General features: G+C 43.3%; 1 protein-coding gene across 2 annotated transcripts; it reads left to right on the top strand.

Annotated features, from left to right (window-relative positions):
• Positions 1–1,167: 1,167 nt before the first annotated feature.
• gabra6b (gamma-aminobutyric acid type A receptor subunit alpha6b) lies at positions 1,168–18,163 on the top strand. Of its 2 annotated transcripts, XM_031572163.1 has the most exons (11): positions 1,168–1,429; positions 2,398–2,434; positions 2,566–2,684; positions 3,173–3,240; positions 3,908–4,128; positions 4,486–4,568; positions 4,661–4,804; positions 5,355–5,507; positions 10,137–10,393; positions 12,298–12,557; positions 17,203–18,163. In XM_031572163.1, exons 2-11 carry the CDS (start codon positions 2,400–2,402, stop codon positions 17,213–17,215), a joined length of 1,353 nt encoding a protein of 450 aa, XP_031428023.1. In that variant the 5' UTR covers positions 1,168–1,429; positions 2,398–2,399; the 3' UTR covers positions 17,216–18,163. The 2 variants fall into 2 exon arrangements, with proteins under 2 accessions (XP_031428023.1, XP_031428022.1); XM_031572162.1 differs by lacking the exon at positions 1,168–1,429 and having other exon boundaries at positions 1,440–2,434.

Consider the following 18,163-nt stretch of genomic DNA (forward strand, 5'->3'; position numbering starts at 1 on the left):
ATATACGTAATTTCATCAACCACTGAAAATCACTTATCAGCAGGGCCTTAAAATGCCAGGATTACAGTGGCGTCTAGTTGAAATCGTCCTCGTTAGAGAAGGGCAGCTCTGAGAAGTGTTTCAGGTTTTGCATGTTGAATGATCTCATGAGTGCGAGAATACTGCATTGACATTGACAATACAGCAGGCATTCGCAGGTGAGGGAAGGAATTTGACAAAGCAATCATCACACGCCATTTTTAGCACATGCCAGTGAGATTTGATCTTCTACACCTTTAATCCAACTTTATCACAGTTTTCGTCCCACTTTGTCCCAATGGGACATCTTGCACAGAGATGACAGACAGTGTAATACTGCTGATTTGTGTTTGTTGGTGGTTCAGTCAGAGCAGGCAGTGGGAGTGTGATCACCGGGTGTAGACCCACAGTATATCACACTGTGTTAGTGTCCAATTTTCATTGGGCAACAGCTGTCCGATGGAAAATATGGGTGCAGTTATACAGAATGCAAAATGCAAAAATCCATTGGAAACCAAATGGCAGTGGTTGATACAAATGTATGATAAAGGGTGCATTGTTTGTAATATAATGTTCAGCACCCTTCGGCACCTATCACCAATTGTTATCATGCGCACTTATATAATTTGAGATTCATTTGAATAAAATGCAATTAAAGAATAACATGTTAAAAAACTATGAATTATAGACATCATTTATTTTTGGGACGTGATTCAGTATTTAGACAACATGAATAGATGAGCAATATAATAATCCTCTTAATACTACTGTACTACTGCTGTACTCTTCTACTCCTCTGTCTGCAGCAGTCGATTTCTGTGAGCTTGTTACTTCTTTCTTCAGTTCCTCTGTCCTTTCTATCTCTCTCTCTAACACTCCCTCTCTATCTCTCTCTCCCTGTCTATTTCTGTTTCTATCTGTACGTCTATGTCAATGTCTATCCTATTTGTCAGTCTTTTTTGTCTGTGAACTTTAGTATCATCCTGATGGTTGATATGAGGGACATGATCACTCATGTATTATGAAATCAGGGCAGGATTGCCCACTGGTCTCCGGCCTGTTAGAGAAATGGACTTGGGTAATGGTCTATTTCCCCTTCAGCAGTGGTATTGTACGCTCAGCCAAGAGGAGTCCCACCACTCTGACCTGAGTAAGGCTCTTCATGAGGTGACTTGATGCAGACATATCCCCCGCTAATTTGAAGTCAATCGCATTATCCTGTTATATGAATCTAATGCTGTTCTGTGTTCAGTGGCGCAAGTATAATAGCCCTCTTTTGTTTAAATGTCTCCGTGCTTCCTCATTACGTCTCTCATCTTCATCTTCCCCGGACTGGATTATTTGATTTTGTTTATGTATCTTTACGTGAAGCGAATGGAACTGTGAGATTATTTAAGCATATGGTTCACAGGTCTGTAATTGTCCTTTTAACCTGCTTCAAATTTAATCATTGGCTTGTTGCATGATTCAAGCCGGGAGCATGCATTTGAATGGGTTGTTGTTGTGTTCCTGCCAAAGAGTAGCACTCAAAAAAGAGGGGGGAAAGTACTTGTTCATGCACTGGCTCATTAAAAGTGAAAAAGTGCATTAAGCTGTACCGTCTGATTAAAACCACAAGTTGACGAGGCAAACAGGACAAAAATTCTGACAGTAAGATGCATTTTTGTTGTTTGCTTTTTAAAATACACTTAATTAATAAGAATAGTGTTGAGAAAAAAAAGTTCTGTGTTCAGGGAAAGTAATAAATGTCTGCATATTTTATGCTTGGATAGATTACCTGTACTTCTTCACAAAACAAACATGCCAGGACTTCTTTATCAAAATATGTATAAATATGTACAACTCAGACCCAGACTTAAGATGATGAAACGTATTTGTGCAACCTGTGCAAGAAGCAGCCCATATGTAATGTAAACAACTATGAGAGACAGTGGGCAACCGGCCACTGGGCTCTCAGATCATGTCAACTTCACCGTGAATAAGCATATGTGTTATGTTCTCCCAAAGGGACATTGAAACAATCTCTAGAGTAATCTTCTGTAGCAGGGCATTTGAGCTTTTCCCGAATCCCTTAACGGGTGCTTGCTAATTCCCTGCCAAAACTATCAGTGGATTCCTTCCTTCTAATCTCCCATAATGCCTTATTCGATTATTGTCAATGCCCTCCGTCCCTACTCTTCATTCCCTTAAAACACTTTAGTTTTCCAACAGAGCGAGTCAGATGGAGCGCAATCACAGTGTGCAAATCGACCAGGACATACGCAAAAGCTTGGCTGCGCACTACAACCTCTTTGATCTCTCAGTTATCTCTTTTTGAATTATGGAATATGCAAATAACAACAGTTGACCGTAGCTTTTTGTGTTTTTAATGTGCACAAGGCATGGCTTTCTTTTTTACTTGCTTTTTCCTGTCCTGGTGAGTACAATATCCCATTTTGCTGTTTCTTTCAGCATAGTTTGTGTGGTTTTTAATTTTGTATGCATTTATTACAACTTTACGACTTGCGCATGTTAATACATCAAGTCGTTTCTTTTGCTAATTTGCAGTGTTGGGCGTGTTTGGCCAAACAAACCACCCGAGGCAAACATCTATTTGGAAAATATTACGCGAATTTTGGATAGATTACTAGAAGGATATGACAACAGGCTGCGACCCGGATTTGGAGGTACTCTAAACAATATGTTTTTAGCAGGTCCCGTAAACGAGAACCATATGTTAGAGTAGAGGTGCTAGGTGCCCTTTTTTACACGTAGCGAAGTTTTACTTTTACAAGAAACAGATGCTAACTTATCGTCCAGTGTCATAGTATTGATGGGAAATATCACTTTTAAAATGGAATTCTCAGCCAACTAAACACTTGCTTACTATTTCCAAGCAATTAGCCTGAATGTTATTTAACAGTAAATGTCTAGTTTTAACCTTTATATCAAGCCAAACTCCCTGAAAGAAGTTAATTTTAATGCCTATTGGGATTGTCTGGTTACTGGTTAGCACTGGAACTCATCGTGCTTGAACTGAAACTGTGACTTGTAGTAAGACTATCATTAAGAATATTCAGTTATGCTGCACATAAACATTGTTCTTGTCCGTGTTTTGTTCTTGGTTGAAAAGTTTGTGTTTCTGAGGCTTATCATAACAGCAATATCTTTATAGGTCCTGTGACTGAGGTCAAAACAGACATCTTTGTCACCAGCTTCGGTCCTGTGTCAGATGTTGAAATGGTAAGTAGGGAGAAGTCTGTGGCTTTGACCAACAGTCCTGCCACCATGCAACACTGCTAAAGAGAATCAATGTTTACCTGCTCAGTCTAATGGGTCATGTTATCTTTGACAAGATCATGCACTTTAATTGCTTGGTACTCCTGGTTCTACTGTGTCGGTTCTAGAGCGTCTACAGCCCTGCAGTCATGCCTGGAATGAGCTTCATGGCTTCATTATTCTGGCATTGGGGCAGGATGTCATTAGAACAGCTTAGAGATTTTAATCTGGTTGACAATCCCTGTCAGTGAGGGTCCCGTTTGAGCGTGTTATTTCTCTAACACACTATACTGTTTTTCAGAGCATCTAAAGCTACCTCAGACATCATGTGATATATTGTGGCTATCTGATAGGCAGTATAGATAAGACTCTCCTAGTCTGTTAAACCTAAAATGCTTTCCGGATTTGAAAACGAAACATTTATGATTATGGTTCTAATCATTTCTATAATCTAAATGCATGAAGTCATGAAGAGAGATGCCGTCCACTAAAGCTCTGAACAGGACACCCATAATGCAGATAAAGATAAAACAAAAACATTTTCATTGGAATTTAAGCCTCAATTAAAATCATTGTATTGGTCATGATTAAAGAAATCAAAAATCCCCAACGAGAACTTCTATGCATCCAGGAGTATACAATGGATGTATTTTTCCGACAAACATGGATCGACAAGAGGCTCAGATTCGACGGCCCCATCGAGATCCTGCGGCTCAACAACCTCATGGTCAGTAAAATCTGGACGCCGGACACATTCTTCCGGAATGGCAAGAGGTCCATCTCCCACAACATGACCACTCCCAACAAGCTGTTCCGTATCATGCAGAACGGAACTATCCTCTACACCATGAGGTACACACCGCCTCAGTGCGCTCCAAGTCACGCAACACACACACACACACACACACACACACACACACACACACACACACAAACACGCACACGCACACGCACACACGCACACACACACACACACACACACACACACACACACACACACAAACACACACACAGACACACACACAAAACAGATTCAAATCTTGCATACTGCAGTACATGCTGTGGGAAAAAAATGCCATATGATATATCTTAACACAGTGTTTTATTTCATATAACCCACTTTTAAACATTACAGTAGGGCTCAACTTTATGCTGTTTGTCGACTGTGACAATTGCATTGTATTTAGTAATTTAATGCACTGTTTCCAGGTTAACAATCAACGCGGAATGTCCCATGCGTCTCATAAACTTCCCAATGGACGGCCACTCTTGCCCACTGAAGTTTGGCAGCTGTAAGTCATAGCAGACAGAGATCAAGAATAAATCAGCCGAGGAGTAATGAGTAATGTGTTGATATTAATGACTTTGTCTGTCTCCATGACAGATGCCTATCCCATCAGTGAGATAGTGTACACATGGAAGAAGGGGCCACTGTTTTCAGTAGAGGTGCCACAGGAGTCTTCCAGTCTGCTCCAGTACGATCTCATAGGACAGACTGTTTCCAGCGAGCGGTTAAAATCCAATACAGGTGAGTCGGACAGCTTCCTGAACTAGCAACAGGGACACAAATGTGACATATTGGAAACTTATGCATAACCCTTTTCGAAATATGTTAACTTGAATTTGACATGAACTTGAAGTGTTAATGTGATATTTTCTGTCTGTCATTTTATTTGCTATTAAAATCTATTTGCTGCTGGTATACAAAGGCACGTGTGTATAATGTAATAGTTGGATGCTCACTATTTTGATGACCCTTATATTATAGTCAAGTAATTGAAATTTGTATTCAATGAAGTTTCAGGAGAGAATTTGATGTGTTTGCCTCAGTGCTCAGGGCGGTATTCCACGTGCGTGGTTTAGTGACAAAACCGGGGTAAGTTAACTCAGAGTAAGTGGTAAACCTAATAGGGGTTCCCTATGGCTTCATTTTACTAACAAAACAAAGCCATAGCTTCTTTTAGGAGGTTTACCACATACTCTGAGTTCCCTTACCCAGGTTTGTCACTAAACCACATACTTGGAATACCCCACAGAGGTCTTGTTTATGTTTATTTATTTGTTTGTTTGTTGAACAGGTGAATATGTGGTCATGACAGTCTATTTCCACTTGCAACGGAAGATGGGCTTTTTCCTGATCCAGACCTACATCCCCTGCATAATGACAGTCATCCTCGCCCAGGTGTCCTTCTGGATCAACAAGGAGTCGGTACCTGCCAGGACTGTTTTTGGTAAGCTCTCTTTGGCTCTCTTCTTTTTATCCCATCGTCTTCTATATGAGTATCATGGTCATAGCAAACGTTCCGTGTTGACATAGTTGAAAGTTTTGGTCTGTACACACACCTTACTCTTGTCCCTGTACACCTGTTGTCCTTCTGTATTGAGCCCTTTGATATGAACCAGCTAAGGGCTTTTGCACGTGGACGTCACTGTCATTGTCACAGACTCATTGTCACTGTCACACTTACATAATTCATTGTCACCTGCTGACAAGATGTCTGACTAATGAAGACATGTTGCCCGTTACTGGCCTCTGGCCTTCAAAGAGTGCTCTGATTCTGATGCTCTTCATATCAGAACAAGGAAGAGCGTTTACATGGGCCTCATTAGACAGCTTTGGGGAATACTCTACTCTGATTGGTCAATTTGGCCACTTAGGTGGTTAATTGCCTCTGAATAACAACCATGGGTTGGTATAATTACTGCTTTGTTGAATGCTCCGTACCAATGGGTAGATATCCTGCGGCAAATTATTGATGTCTTTGTTAAGTGGCCATGTAATCAGGATAATATATGTCATGTAATGGCAGTCATTACTGCAAAACAAACCTCTTGAGTTAGTTTGAAAACCTATTCTATGTCCCATTGTGGGTGGTTATTAACAATAGTGACTGACTGGCTGTGTATTGTACATTTTCATGCATTAAGCATTGGGTTACATTTTACTACACTAATTCAGTGTAGTTACTTGTTCATAGTTTTCCTCCAAGACGCTGTGAACTCAAAAAGCTCATTGACATTCATTTGATTTCTCTAATGTGCACTACTCGTCATTTTTGGAGTGCTTGAAAGAAGCTTTGAGTCTTTTGTAGATTATGGCTGTTTTGTCTATAGAGGTATGTCAGCATTTGTATGAGCTAGCACCATTGTGGGAGATACAGATCTTTGAACAGGAAATAGAAGGTGTGTTCCTTTAGATCAGCAAGTGTGCACAAAACGCATCGACCTCTGGGATCCTCCCACTGTTCTTTCTGCGTGAAGCGAAACAAACGAGTCGGCAGATAAGTGGACTTTGATTAAGACACGTTCACTTCAAAGGTTTTATACTTACTGAGGATGAAGAGAGTTTCTTCGTCCTCTTAAATATGTATGTTGTGTGCACAATTATGCCTGTAGGTGAACAAGCAGCAGGGTGATGCAGAACAGAGATGAGCAAGAGAAAGAAGAGATAGGTATGAAGGAGTGCAAAGAGAGAGAGAGAGAAGATGGTAGATGTTGTGTTTGAGGAAGAGAACTATCGTTAGAGTGAGTGTCAGTTGTTGTGTTGTATATAGAGGCATGAGGAGGGTTGGTTGGCTGGTTGGCTGGCTGGCTGGATGACTGCCGCTCTCTTAAGAGCTCAAAAGTCCCCAAGCGCAGTGCTGAGAGTGTTCACTGAGCGAGCTTCATTTGACTCACGCTTTTTACCACGGTGAAGTATACAAATGCCTGAAGGGCTTTTTATTCATCTCTTTATCTCTCTCTCTTTCACACACACACACACACACACACACACACACACCAACACACGCACACACACACACACACACACACACACACACACACACACACACACACACACACATACACACACACACATATTTGCATTTCCTGTTGATTTTACCCTCATGATTTTCCTCTGCCTCTTTTTTCATAAAAAAACAACAAAACAATTGCCTTTTACCAAGTTGATGCTGGCAGTACAGTTCATTACAGTTCTTTCAAATTAAACCAATTATCCTGTCTTTTACACTGAGATATTACATTTCTTTAATAAAGCCAGCATTATTGTCCAGACTTGCCAGCGCTGTGAGATGAGTTAGTGTGAGGCCTTTGCCCTTAGATCAATCTGGGAGCCACACACACACTAATGTCTAAGAAACACACCGGACTGATCCACAGGGAGAGTTTCCAGGGTGAAACCATAAAACTGTCCAACCCCAATAGATGGCCTTTAAATGCAGTAGAAACACAGACCGAATGGGGAAGTTGTCTAGTTACAGTTTGATCTTGACAAAGACATTATGGTCGGAGCACAAGTAGCGCAGGCCTGTCCTTGGTTAGAGTCCAATGACAATCAGATTTATGCTAATGGCCCATTATGGGATGGACATGCTTCAAGACCACTCCATCCTGATAGCAGTTACGGGTCAATGTGCCCGTGCATATCAGTAATGGATCACCCCCGACCGTGGGTGTTTGATGAAACGCAAACAAATGTATATCAGCAGCTGATCTCTTCAATGCGATGCCTCGTGTGTATGTAGAGTACTGTAGATTGCGTAACAATGAACTACATTTGGGAGTATATCAAGGCAGCTTTACAGATGCAGATGTTTATTTTGTTCTAAATCCTTATAATCCTGAGCCACATGGGTGGCCTTGACATTGTTGATTGTTTGAAACGGAACTGTTTTCATTCAGTATTATGTGTTTGAACAACAGAGATTGTAGTGTTTTTTTATTAATGGGCATTGGGCCATTAAAGTGAATTGACTTTAAACTGTCTGTTTAAAAAAAGAATGTGCCAAAAAGGGTGTTGTTGTGAAATGTGATACTCTGGCTGGGTTTTTATTGTTAATCTCTGAATGGGGGAGGCTGGAATGGAAGATGCCTTTTGGTTCAGTTCCATCAGGTCAGACATATACACAATCAGTCGATCTGGCTCATCTCTTGGTAATATTGCTGTTGTTGTCTTTTGTCTTCTTTCATATATACAGTACACAAGCTGAAGCCCCATAGCCAACCCATGATGCTTTCCTCTCCATTTTACCCTCATTGTGATTGTCTGACTTCTTTCAAACTGCAGACAATCTGCCATTTTCAATGGATTTGTGCCTAAAACACCTCTTGCGATTGTTGGTTTTTAGATGCCTAGTACGCTGCAATGAGCTGTAATTTTGATCATTTGTGAAGTCATGGCTTGCACACCTACAGGGAGGTCGATTTCTGGGGGGGTGGAAGCTGAGACCTTGGGTTATCACATGGGCCGTAGTGAATTTAATAGTGGTCTTTCACTCAGACAGTATAAGCTAGCAGGGATCTGGGACACAAGGGCACTTCATGGAGGAACAGAATCATAGTTGGCACTAAAGTGGAGCTTTTCTGCTGTTTTAACTTGGCTGCGCAAAATGTCAAACAGAATAACAGATCAAGCCTGATGAGGTGTACCAATACAAGTAAATAATACACACTGAGTGTGTTGTTTTTTCATTTTTCCGTACATCGGGATCACCTCAAATGGCCCTGTCCTGCTTCTGATTTAGTTTCTTCATATGTACAACTATATCCTCGTGTTGAGGCATTACTTTCATGTATTTGTTTGTGGTACAACTCCCCCCCCCCCCCCCCATCCACATCCTGTGCTAGTTCTATTATTGTCCCATAGCTAAAAACCCTGTTTCCAGATCTGCTCCCCCCATGGCTGACCCAAACCCCCTAGCACTAATTTCAGCTTTGACAAGGCAACATGTAAGACCACATTCTGTTCTCAAAAGTCCTTCAGACAAGACGTTTGTGTACTGGAACTGACGGGGTAACATGACTAAGCAGAAAATAGACAGTATGCCAGCTGGCTAACATATCCTCTGTGGTGCTTTATCCAGTGTCATTATGTGAACACAGTTCATACCCCCTCATCACAAAACTGCACCAAACTGCCCACGATTAAATCATATCTTTCTGTGTTATGGATGTCAGTTTGCTCACTGGTTGCCTTTATTTCTATTGAAAGGTAACTATAAACTGTAACTGTAAACACGCAGGGATTTATAATACTGTCTAAGCTCTTAGCACCTCTGTGTCTGATGTCACGACACACAGTTGCGGCAATAAAGAATAAATCAGACATTTTGATTTTTGATTTTCTGTGAGCATGGCATGAATTGACCCCTTAGACATTGACTTGAATTGTATTACAGCTAGTAGGACTTTACTCAGGGACTGTAGGAACTTTAGGAGTTGCAGAAAAATGTGTAAAAGCACATATGTATGTATATATGGTTTTACACATTATATACTGTATATATTAGGAAATGGTGTTTATGAATGTACCTGACTGTGTATAAAACTTGAATTTCCTTTTAACTTGATATTAGTCCTATTGATCTCTCCCTGAGCACTGGCATGAGTCTTTGATATACTGGCCCTCGACTGAACGAGAATCATCTTGGGCCACATGGAATGCCTGAATAGTCGGTCATCATTTATCCTGGAGCCATTTCCCTGCATGCAAGTCCATGTATGTTCAGGCAAAATGGCCTATTGAACGGCACTGACACGAGACACGACACACTGGGTGGCTTGGTCTCTCAAAGTCCCATTACAGTGCGAGTGTCCCCTGCCCCCCCCCCCCACACACACACACATCCCCCTCTCTCTGATCCTTTTTTTCAAATGATAATGGACTTCAGCCCCGAAGGCACAGTTAGACCACAGGACCTACTGTAGGAGAATAAGACACTCTCTCTAAGGCTCTCTCTTTTTCTCTCTTTCTCATTCCATTTCTCTCTCTCCACCCCTCTCTCTCTCTCCCCCCCCCCCCCCCCCCTCTCTCTTTCCTGAAGACTGTATGCTTGACTTGGCTTGTTTCCGTTACCCAGGCATCACCACGGTGCTGACCATGACGACACTGAGCATCAGTGCCAGGCACTCCTTGCCCAAGGTGTCCTACGCCACGGCCATGGACTGGTTCATTGCCGTCTGCTTCGCCTTCGTCTTCTCCGCCCTCATCGAGTTTGCGGCAGTCAACTATTTCTGCACGCTGCAGGCCAACCGGGACATGCGCAGGGATGCAGCACTGAGGGCCGCAGCTCAGGAGGCCATGAACAGAGCGACCACCGATGGCCAAGTGCTCTCGGTAATCTTTGCCCTGTTGTTCTTACGTGACCCCAAACCAGTAATCTTTGCCCTGTTGTTCTAACGTGACCCCAAACCAGTAACCTTTGACTTGTTGTTTAAGGTGACCCCAACCACCAGCCCCCTGTTACAACATAACCCCCATTCACACAGTCTTTTGTTGCTATTGCTCTGTTTCTCTCTCTTTCCCTCCTCTTCCTGATTTATTTTCTCTTTCTCTCTTTCTCTTGGTCTCTCTGCCTCACTGTCTCTCACTCTGTTCTGTCTTTTATTCTCTCTCTTTCTCTCTCTCTCTCTCTCTAGCCTGTCTCTTTTTATTTTTCCCTCTTTTCCTCCCCTTTCTTTGCCTTTCTCTCTCTCCGCTCTCACACTCCATACCTCCCTCTCTTTCTTCCTCTCCCTGTATGTCTTCCTCTCCCATTCCTCTGTGGCCCTGTTCTTCCCTCTCCCTGGCTCTCTTGATAGCGCCAGCCCCAGACATGAAGAGACAGCCACTGGTTTCCCCAGCGCACTTGCTGCAGAGATTATGTAAGGGGATAGATTAAGCAAATATCCCAGCAAATCATTGCAGGCTCACAAGGAGCTTTCGTGCTTGGAGGAGATGACAGACCACTGGCTACAGCTCTAGTAGCTTTTATAGTGATGAAGTAATAGGCTAAGAAAAAAGAAAAAGGGGGGGGGGGGAAAGAAACTAAAGCAGGGACATCTCTCTAAGGAACATGGGGGGAAATGAAAGACACTTCAAGGAGAGAGTAGCCTCCTTCCTTGAAACGGAATAATCTTTTGAATGGCGATGTAATGATGGCTCTCATGTCAAAATAAAGATCTGTACTAATTTTAGGCATGAGTAAATGTTGCGTAACGACTAAGACGCTTGCAGCACTTCTTTAAGGCTGTATTATATCCCATTTTAAATCAACATTTTTACCATTTTAACTAAAAAAAAACTAAAAAAAAACATAGTATTCCCATATCACCCCCAAACCATTTGAAGGTTTGTAGCGTTAAAAGAGCGTTACAAAAGATGGTGACCTATGGAGTAATCAGGATGAAGCCCGTGCTCTGCCTCCTCAGAGTGGCACAGATGAATGTGTGCCATCAGCCCTGGGCTCGTGCCTGTGCCAGGCAGCGCCTGTCGCTCTTGTAAAAATAGCTCCGGTTTAAGCGGCGAGCGGGCCACATGCTCACTCCATGTTGGCCCAGCGTGAGGGGGGCGGCCCGGGCCGCTGCAGCTGACTCCCCTGGAGCCGAGCTGCTCCTCTGTGGACCGGAGTCAAAAAAGGAGGGAGGGAGGGAGGGAGGCGCTGGCCAGGACTCAGCCCAGCAGGACGACAGGCGCTCCGCTGTCGTCTTTTTTTTATACGGCCTCCGTTTACACATGTCGTATTTACAGTAATCTGTGACTTGACAGCTTTAAATGGTTTGTTTTTATGTTCCAGTTGGAAATATAGAAATGCCCAAAAAAATATGGAAATATGAACTAAAAAATATGAGAGTGAGTCAGACAATGACAGTGTGATTGCTATTTACAAAATCAGTGATTTATCAACACAAATTAAGTCAATCAAGTCTGTCTTTGAATATTTCTTTTTTGTATCCCTGTTTGACATTTTAATAAACTGCAAAAAGCTCCAAGTACTGTATTGTCAGACTATATGAACATGGCTGTAATACTATCACAGTCAAATGTGTAGTGTACACCATACCAGCCAGTTTACCATACTTGTGATAAGATCAACCGAACACAAGCTAACGTAAGCAAATTGTAAATTAATGACATCAAATGATACGTTAATAGCTTAAAATGGACGGTACCTAAGTGTTATGTAATTGTAAATTTGCTCTTAAGTTTATTTAAGTCAGTCCACCTTCTTTTTTTGACCTCTGACCTCTGACCTCTGTCAGCCTCATCTGGACCCCACCGGCATCCTGAAGAAGCGGATGAACTCGACGGGCCGTTTGGAGGGCCCCGGACAGAACAGACAGTTCTCGAGTCCGCAGCCGTCCGACTACCGCCCCCAGGGCTCCGCCATGCCCACCGACAACATGTTCGGAAGCACCAGCATCATCGACAAGTACTCGCGCATCCTCTTCCCGCTGTCCTTCGGCGCCTTCAACCTGGTCTACTGGATCGTTTATCTCACCAAAGACACCATGGAGTCAAGGTAACGGGCCCTTAAGCTCGCTAACTTGAGACACCTCAGTGTCCTTGTGCACTTGCGGTGGTTTTTATCTGAGCAGACCATGCTTACTGTGTCCACGCCTGTGTTACGCTTGCAGAGTGGAATAGAAAGGATGTCCTTCAGTTATCATGTGATCAATGGTTCTCCTGCTCCTATGATCGATGGCTTTATTACCATCAAAATCTAGGTGAAGGTTGACAATTAGGTCCCTTTTTAGCTCCTTACTGACTAAAACGATTGGTCCCAGGTGAGCTTTTTACCAAAATAAGGAAGTGTTTGACAGTAGTGCCCAACCACAAATCTTGCCTTTTAATAGCTTGAATATGGCAAATGGCATATATTTTATATGCAATACCACAGCGTGTGTGTCACACCCATCAGATTTAGTGCAAGAAAGGGACAAAGGTCTGTGAAAAACTGTGAAAGCAGCTAAGTACGCCATAACAATTCCTGCTAATGTGTGATATTAGCACCACATGGGTCAAACTCATGGATTCTAAGCAGGCTATGTTTATTGGGTCCCTGACTATTTCATCTCATGCATAGTGAGACTAATATGATATTATGCAGTTATCATATGATCAAAGGCTCCGATTCCCCCATAAACTCTAAGTGAAGATTGAGAATTGTGCCTTTTCTTTTGTTAATGGATATTGAGCAAGATTATTTGTTTCTTCCAAGGAGATCCTGTTATTAAACTGAGAAATCACTTGGCGCCAATGCTGAGTTAATGGCCAACCACAAAACTCTTTCTATTCACTGATAAATGTCATAAATTCTACAATGCAATTCCCCAATCTAGCATAAAGTTTTTTTGTCACACCCTTCAGACAGACATGAAGCCATCAGATTTAGTGCAGTAAACGGACAAAGAGGTGTGGTCCCACTGGGGCTGTCTGTAAAAGGAGCAAAATGCGCCGTAACGACTCCAGCCTACGTGTGATATTAGAGCCACAGGAGCGATAATGTCCCCCCAGCGTGACACGCGCTCACCGCCGCCGCCGCGGCAGCATGATGAGGTGCTTGTGTAACCGCACAGTGCCGCACATTGGGCCATTAGAAAACAATGGGCCAAGTCTGCCTAAGAACTCCTCTGTGTTAGACCTCAGAAGAAGAATGTGCCTCAGACCCTTATGAGGGCATGAATTTTGTATGAGGAAACCGCGCATAGCCTTTTTTTTCCATCCTAATTAACGTTTCTGTGCGGCTCAGTAACAGCCACCCAAGTTGAGAGTTAGCTGAAGGAATGCATTGCGCTGTATGTATTTTTAATTACGATGCTGTTGCCTCCAGGTCTTGAGACCCCCCTTTGTTTCAGAGAGTAGAGGATCTGGAAGTTGTGTCACCACCAATAAGCAAACCTCTCTCTCTCTCTCTCTCTCTCTCTCTCGGTCTCTCTCTCTGTTCTATCCTTCCTCTGTTTCCATTTCACTTTCTTTCTTTCTTTCTCTCTCTCATTTGCTCTATCTTTGTATAACACTAATACACACACACACACACAAACTCACACACGAATGCACACATACACAAACACACACTAGTAACTTGTTTTATTTCCTGTCTTGTTTTCCTTCTCTGGACAAATAGTGTGTGGGTTAAAAAATAAATTACATCCAATTACTTTCTGAGCAGGTAACAAAGCCTTGTTAGCTTTGTGCAGACAGAAACACCATTATTTTCCAATTGCACCTTCCTCCAGTTTGCCTGTTACTGGAAGACTGTGAGTATTTAGTCAGAGTTTCCACTAATACTGTAAGCAAGTAACATATACATTACAATTCTGATGTCAATATCATCATGTGTGGATCTAAATGAATGCATACAACTCCCACACACTGAATTGTGAAGCAACTAATTATAATTTGAAGCAAAAGTCTTTTTCAGTGTTTGCCTCGATGGGGATCTTGGTGTCACACTAAAGCAAATTACAAGACTTTCATTAGTCAAATGAGCTTTACTCTTTCGGTGAAGTTTTATTGCATAATCTTTTCCCAGATCCCACATACAAAATCAAAATGTGACTGCTAGCTGAGCATCAACTGTCCTGATGACTTATGACGGAATATGCTATCAGACATGGCATGTTCATGACATTATTATGTTAAGCCTTACCAGTACTGCTATTTCTTCTGTTATAAAAACAAGCTGTGGGCATTGCAAGTTCAGTATTGTAGGCAACACAGAGGATCTAACCACAGAGGCAGAACCAGCACTCTAGAAACAACCATTCCCAACCATTCCCATGATGTAAACTAAGCACGTGCAATAGACATACGACGTAAACTCTTGTGAATGCCTGCTCCACATTACTCTTGGGCTCCTCATATCCTCACAGCCTGTCCCTGTAAGCCCATTAATCTCACCCCGCTGTGCTGACACGTCATTGCTCCTCTTTAATTCATGCAACACAAGTACAGAAGGTCTGTTATTTTTTATTTGTTTGATTTGGAAACACTCCAAAGTGAACGGAGATCATCCCGTATTAGCTTGCTCTCTTCTCGCCACGCTTTCCATTCAAAACTCCACTTCAAAGAAAAACAAGAGAAGAAGAAATAGACGAAGAGTGCCTCATGTCGGCGGGTATGAATAGGACTCTGGTCCACACTAGTGCGTTAGGAACAGTGGTATGAATAGGACTCTGGGCCACACTAGTGCGTTAGGAACAGTGGTATGAATAGGACTCTGGGCCACACTAGTGCGTTAGGAACAGTGGTATGAATAGGACTCTGGTCCACACTAGTGCGTTAGGAACAGTGGTATGAATAGGACTCTGGTCCACACTCCTGGGTTAGGAACAGTGCCGGGTGGAGTCTCTCGAACGAAAGGCTCTTTTCAGGACATGCATTAAGGAGGCTGCTATTGGTAGGCTGTGTGTTCGTGTCTTGAGAACCCTACCTGTGGGCAATAAGCTTTCTCTTTATTGCTCGCTTGCCTGTCAGGCTTGAGAAACAGCACACTCATAAATCAAAAGCTGTAAATGTCATCGCCAGCGATATATTCATATTTTTTCTCTCCGCTATAGACCTTTGGCATAACAGGGTAATGATCATTCAGTTACTGCTTCTGAAACCAAATATGTAGCCATGTCTTACGACTGCAGTCACAATCCATCATCCCCAGCACATCCATGTTGACAATTGTATGCAGATCTGGCAATCATTTCAAATGGATACTTCTACATATGTGTGTATGGGTATCTGTTTAAATGTGTGTGTGTGTGAGAGTGTCTGTGTCTGTGTTTCTGTGTGTTAATATGTGTGTGATTTGTGTGTGTGTTTTGGGGGGCGGGGGGTTGGCTGTGCATGTGCATGTTAATGACTGTTTATGGGGAAGTTATCCCCCATATCAGGCGGAGGCAGATTATTTGCATACTCACCCATGCCCAGGTCTGTTCACTGTTAGGTGACCCCTCATATGCGTAATTATGACAGGACACAAACGGTCTGCCAGCACATTATTTTATTTGCCATCAATCTGGACGCTTTCCTCACAGGCCCCACAGTTTAATCATCAATACCGCTGTTAATCTGACTATACACTCTACACAGTAATGCATGGTGCTGGCCACGTGAGATAGCTTTTTTCTCTTCATTGAGCTGTTAATAAGATGTGCTAAGTTGTTTTTTGTCAATATAATATTCCATCTATCCAAAGAGGTAAGTCGTGGTTGAGTCTCTGTCAGCAGTTTGAGGTGGAAAAAGAGACAGTTCAGAGTCACACTCTTTACAGTGCAAGCACAGTGGAAGCAGGAGGGAAGGCAAACACAGATACAACAGATAAAGCAGGGGGTATTTTTGTGCTTGACTGCGGAAAATAACTCTGCAACCCTCCCCAAAGTAATCCCCTGGATGGGTTGACACCTCCGCAAAGACAGTGGTGTGAAATGCCTGGCAGCCGCTCCCGAGCCCGAGTAATGAAAGAGTAGTTTCACACAGTTTGTCCAGACGAGCTGTGAATCAGAGATTGATTCAAATAAGCCAGCTCTCGCTCAGCAGCTGGAGGAACAGGGAAACCGAATCAGCACCCACCCAAGGCAGCTTAGCCCCCTCTGTGCTAGTAGAAACTGGAGTATGCTCTCTGCCCCCAGAACAATACATACACACGCACACACACACACACGCCCGCACACGCACACGCACACACACACACACACACACACACACACACACACACACACACACACACACGCCCGCACACGCACACACACACACACACACACACGCGCACACACATACAAACTCTCATAAACATACACACACACATCACACACACACATATAAACACTCACACATACATTCAAACACTCTTACACACTGACACACTTAGACACACTTAGACACACTTAGACACACAGGCACACACGCACACACACACACACACACACACACACACACACAGATACACAGCTTTACATGCAAACAAGGTAAGACTGAGTTTGTTGTAGATAGCCTTACAAGTCATCCCCACTCTCAGTCTCTTTACACACACACACACACACACACACACACACACACACACAGACACACACACACACACACACACACACACACACACACACACACACACTGACCTCTGTTGCTTCATTGTATTTTCTTCTCACATCTCTTTCTTTCTCTTGGTTTTCCAGGGACACTGTGTAAGTTCCTGCTGCCTCTCTGCCTCATTCAAACATGGCTCAGAGGTTGAATAGATGAAAGAGAAAAGAAGAAAAGAGAAGAAAAGAGAAGAGAGGAGAAGAGAGGAGAAGAGAAGCTCACTGAGGTTCTGCAGCTTGATCGGCCTGTGGTGTTTTCTATTTGATTTTATTATTCTTCCTTCCTGCTCGCCTGTGTGTTACGTAAGGACGGAGCGTTCGCCTGGTTACTGGACTCTACTGTTACTGTCCTCCCTGTCTTCAGTTCCTGTTGACATGCGACCCGAGGGTGAGGACTCTCGGAGTGTCTCAGAGGAGGACCGCACCCGTCTCACCCCCCCCCCTTCAGACAAGGACCTGTCTATCTCACTGTCCCTTTTTAGGCAAAGATCTTCCTGTTGCAGCCTCCTTTCAGACGAGGAGTTGCCTGTCTCCCCTGCATTTCAGAGGACAAACTCTGTCTCTCACCCTCCTATCCAAACAAGGACCTGCCTGTCTCTCACCCTCCTATCCAAACAAGGACCTGCCTGTCTCTCACCCTCCTATCCAAACAAGGACCTGTCTGTCTCTCACCCTCCTATCCAAACAAGGACCTGCCTGTCTCACACCCTCCTATCCAAACAAGGACCTGCCTGTCTCACACCCTCCTATCCAAACAAGGACCTGTCTGTCTCACACCCTCTTATCCAAACAAGGACCTGCCTGTCTCACACCCTCCTATCCAAACAAGGACCTGCCTGTCTCACACCCTCCTATCCAAACAAGGACCTGCCTGTCTCACACCCTCCTATCCAAACAAGGACCTGTCTGTCTCTCACCCTCCTATCCAAACAAGGACCTGCCTGTCTCACACCCTCCTATCCAAACAAGGACCTGCCTGTCTCACCCACCTTTTCAGTTGAAGACCTGCTGGTCTGACCCTTCTTATCTCTCCTTGTCTCCTCATCTTCTCACG

The sequence above is a fragment of the Clupea harengus genome, chromosome 8 (assembly GCF_900700415.2).
Source record: "Clupea harengus chromosome 8, Ch_v2.0.2, whole genome shotgun sequence".
NCBI classification, from domain to species: domain Eukaryota; kingdom Metazoa; phylum Chordata; class Actinopteri; order Clupeiformes; family Clupeidae; genus Clupea; species Clupea harengus.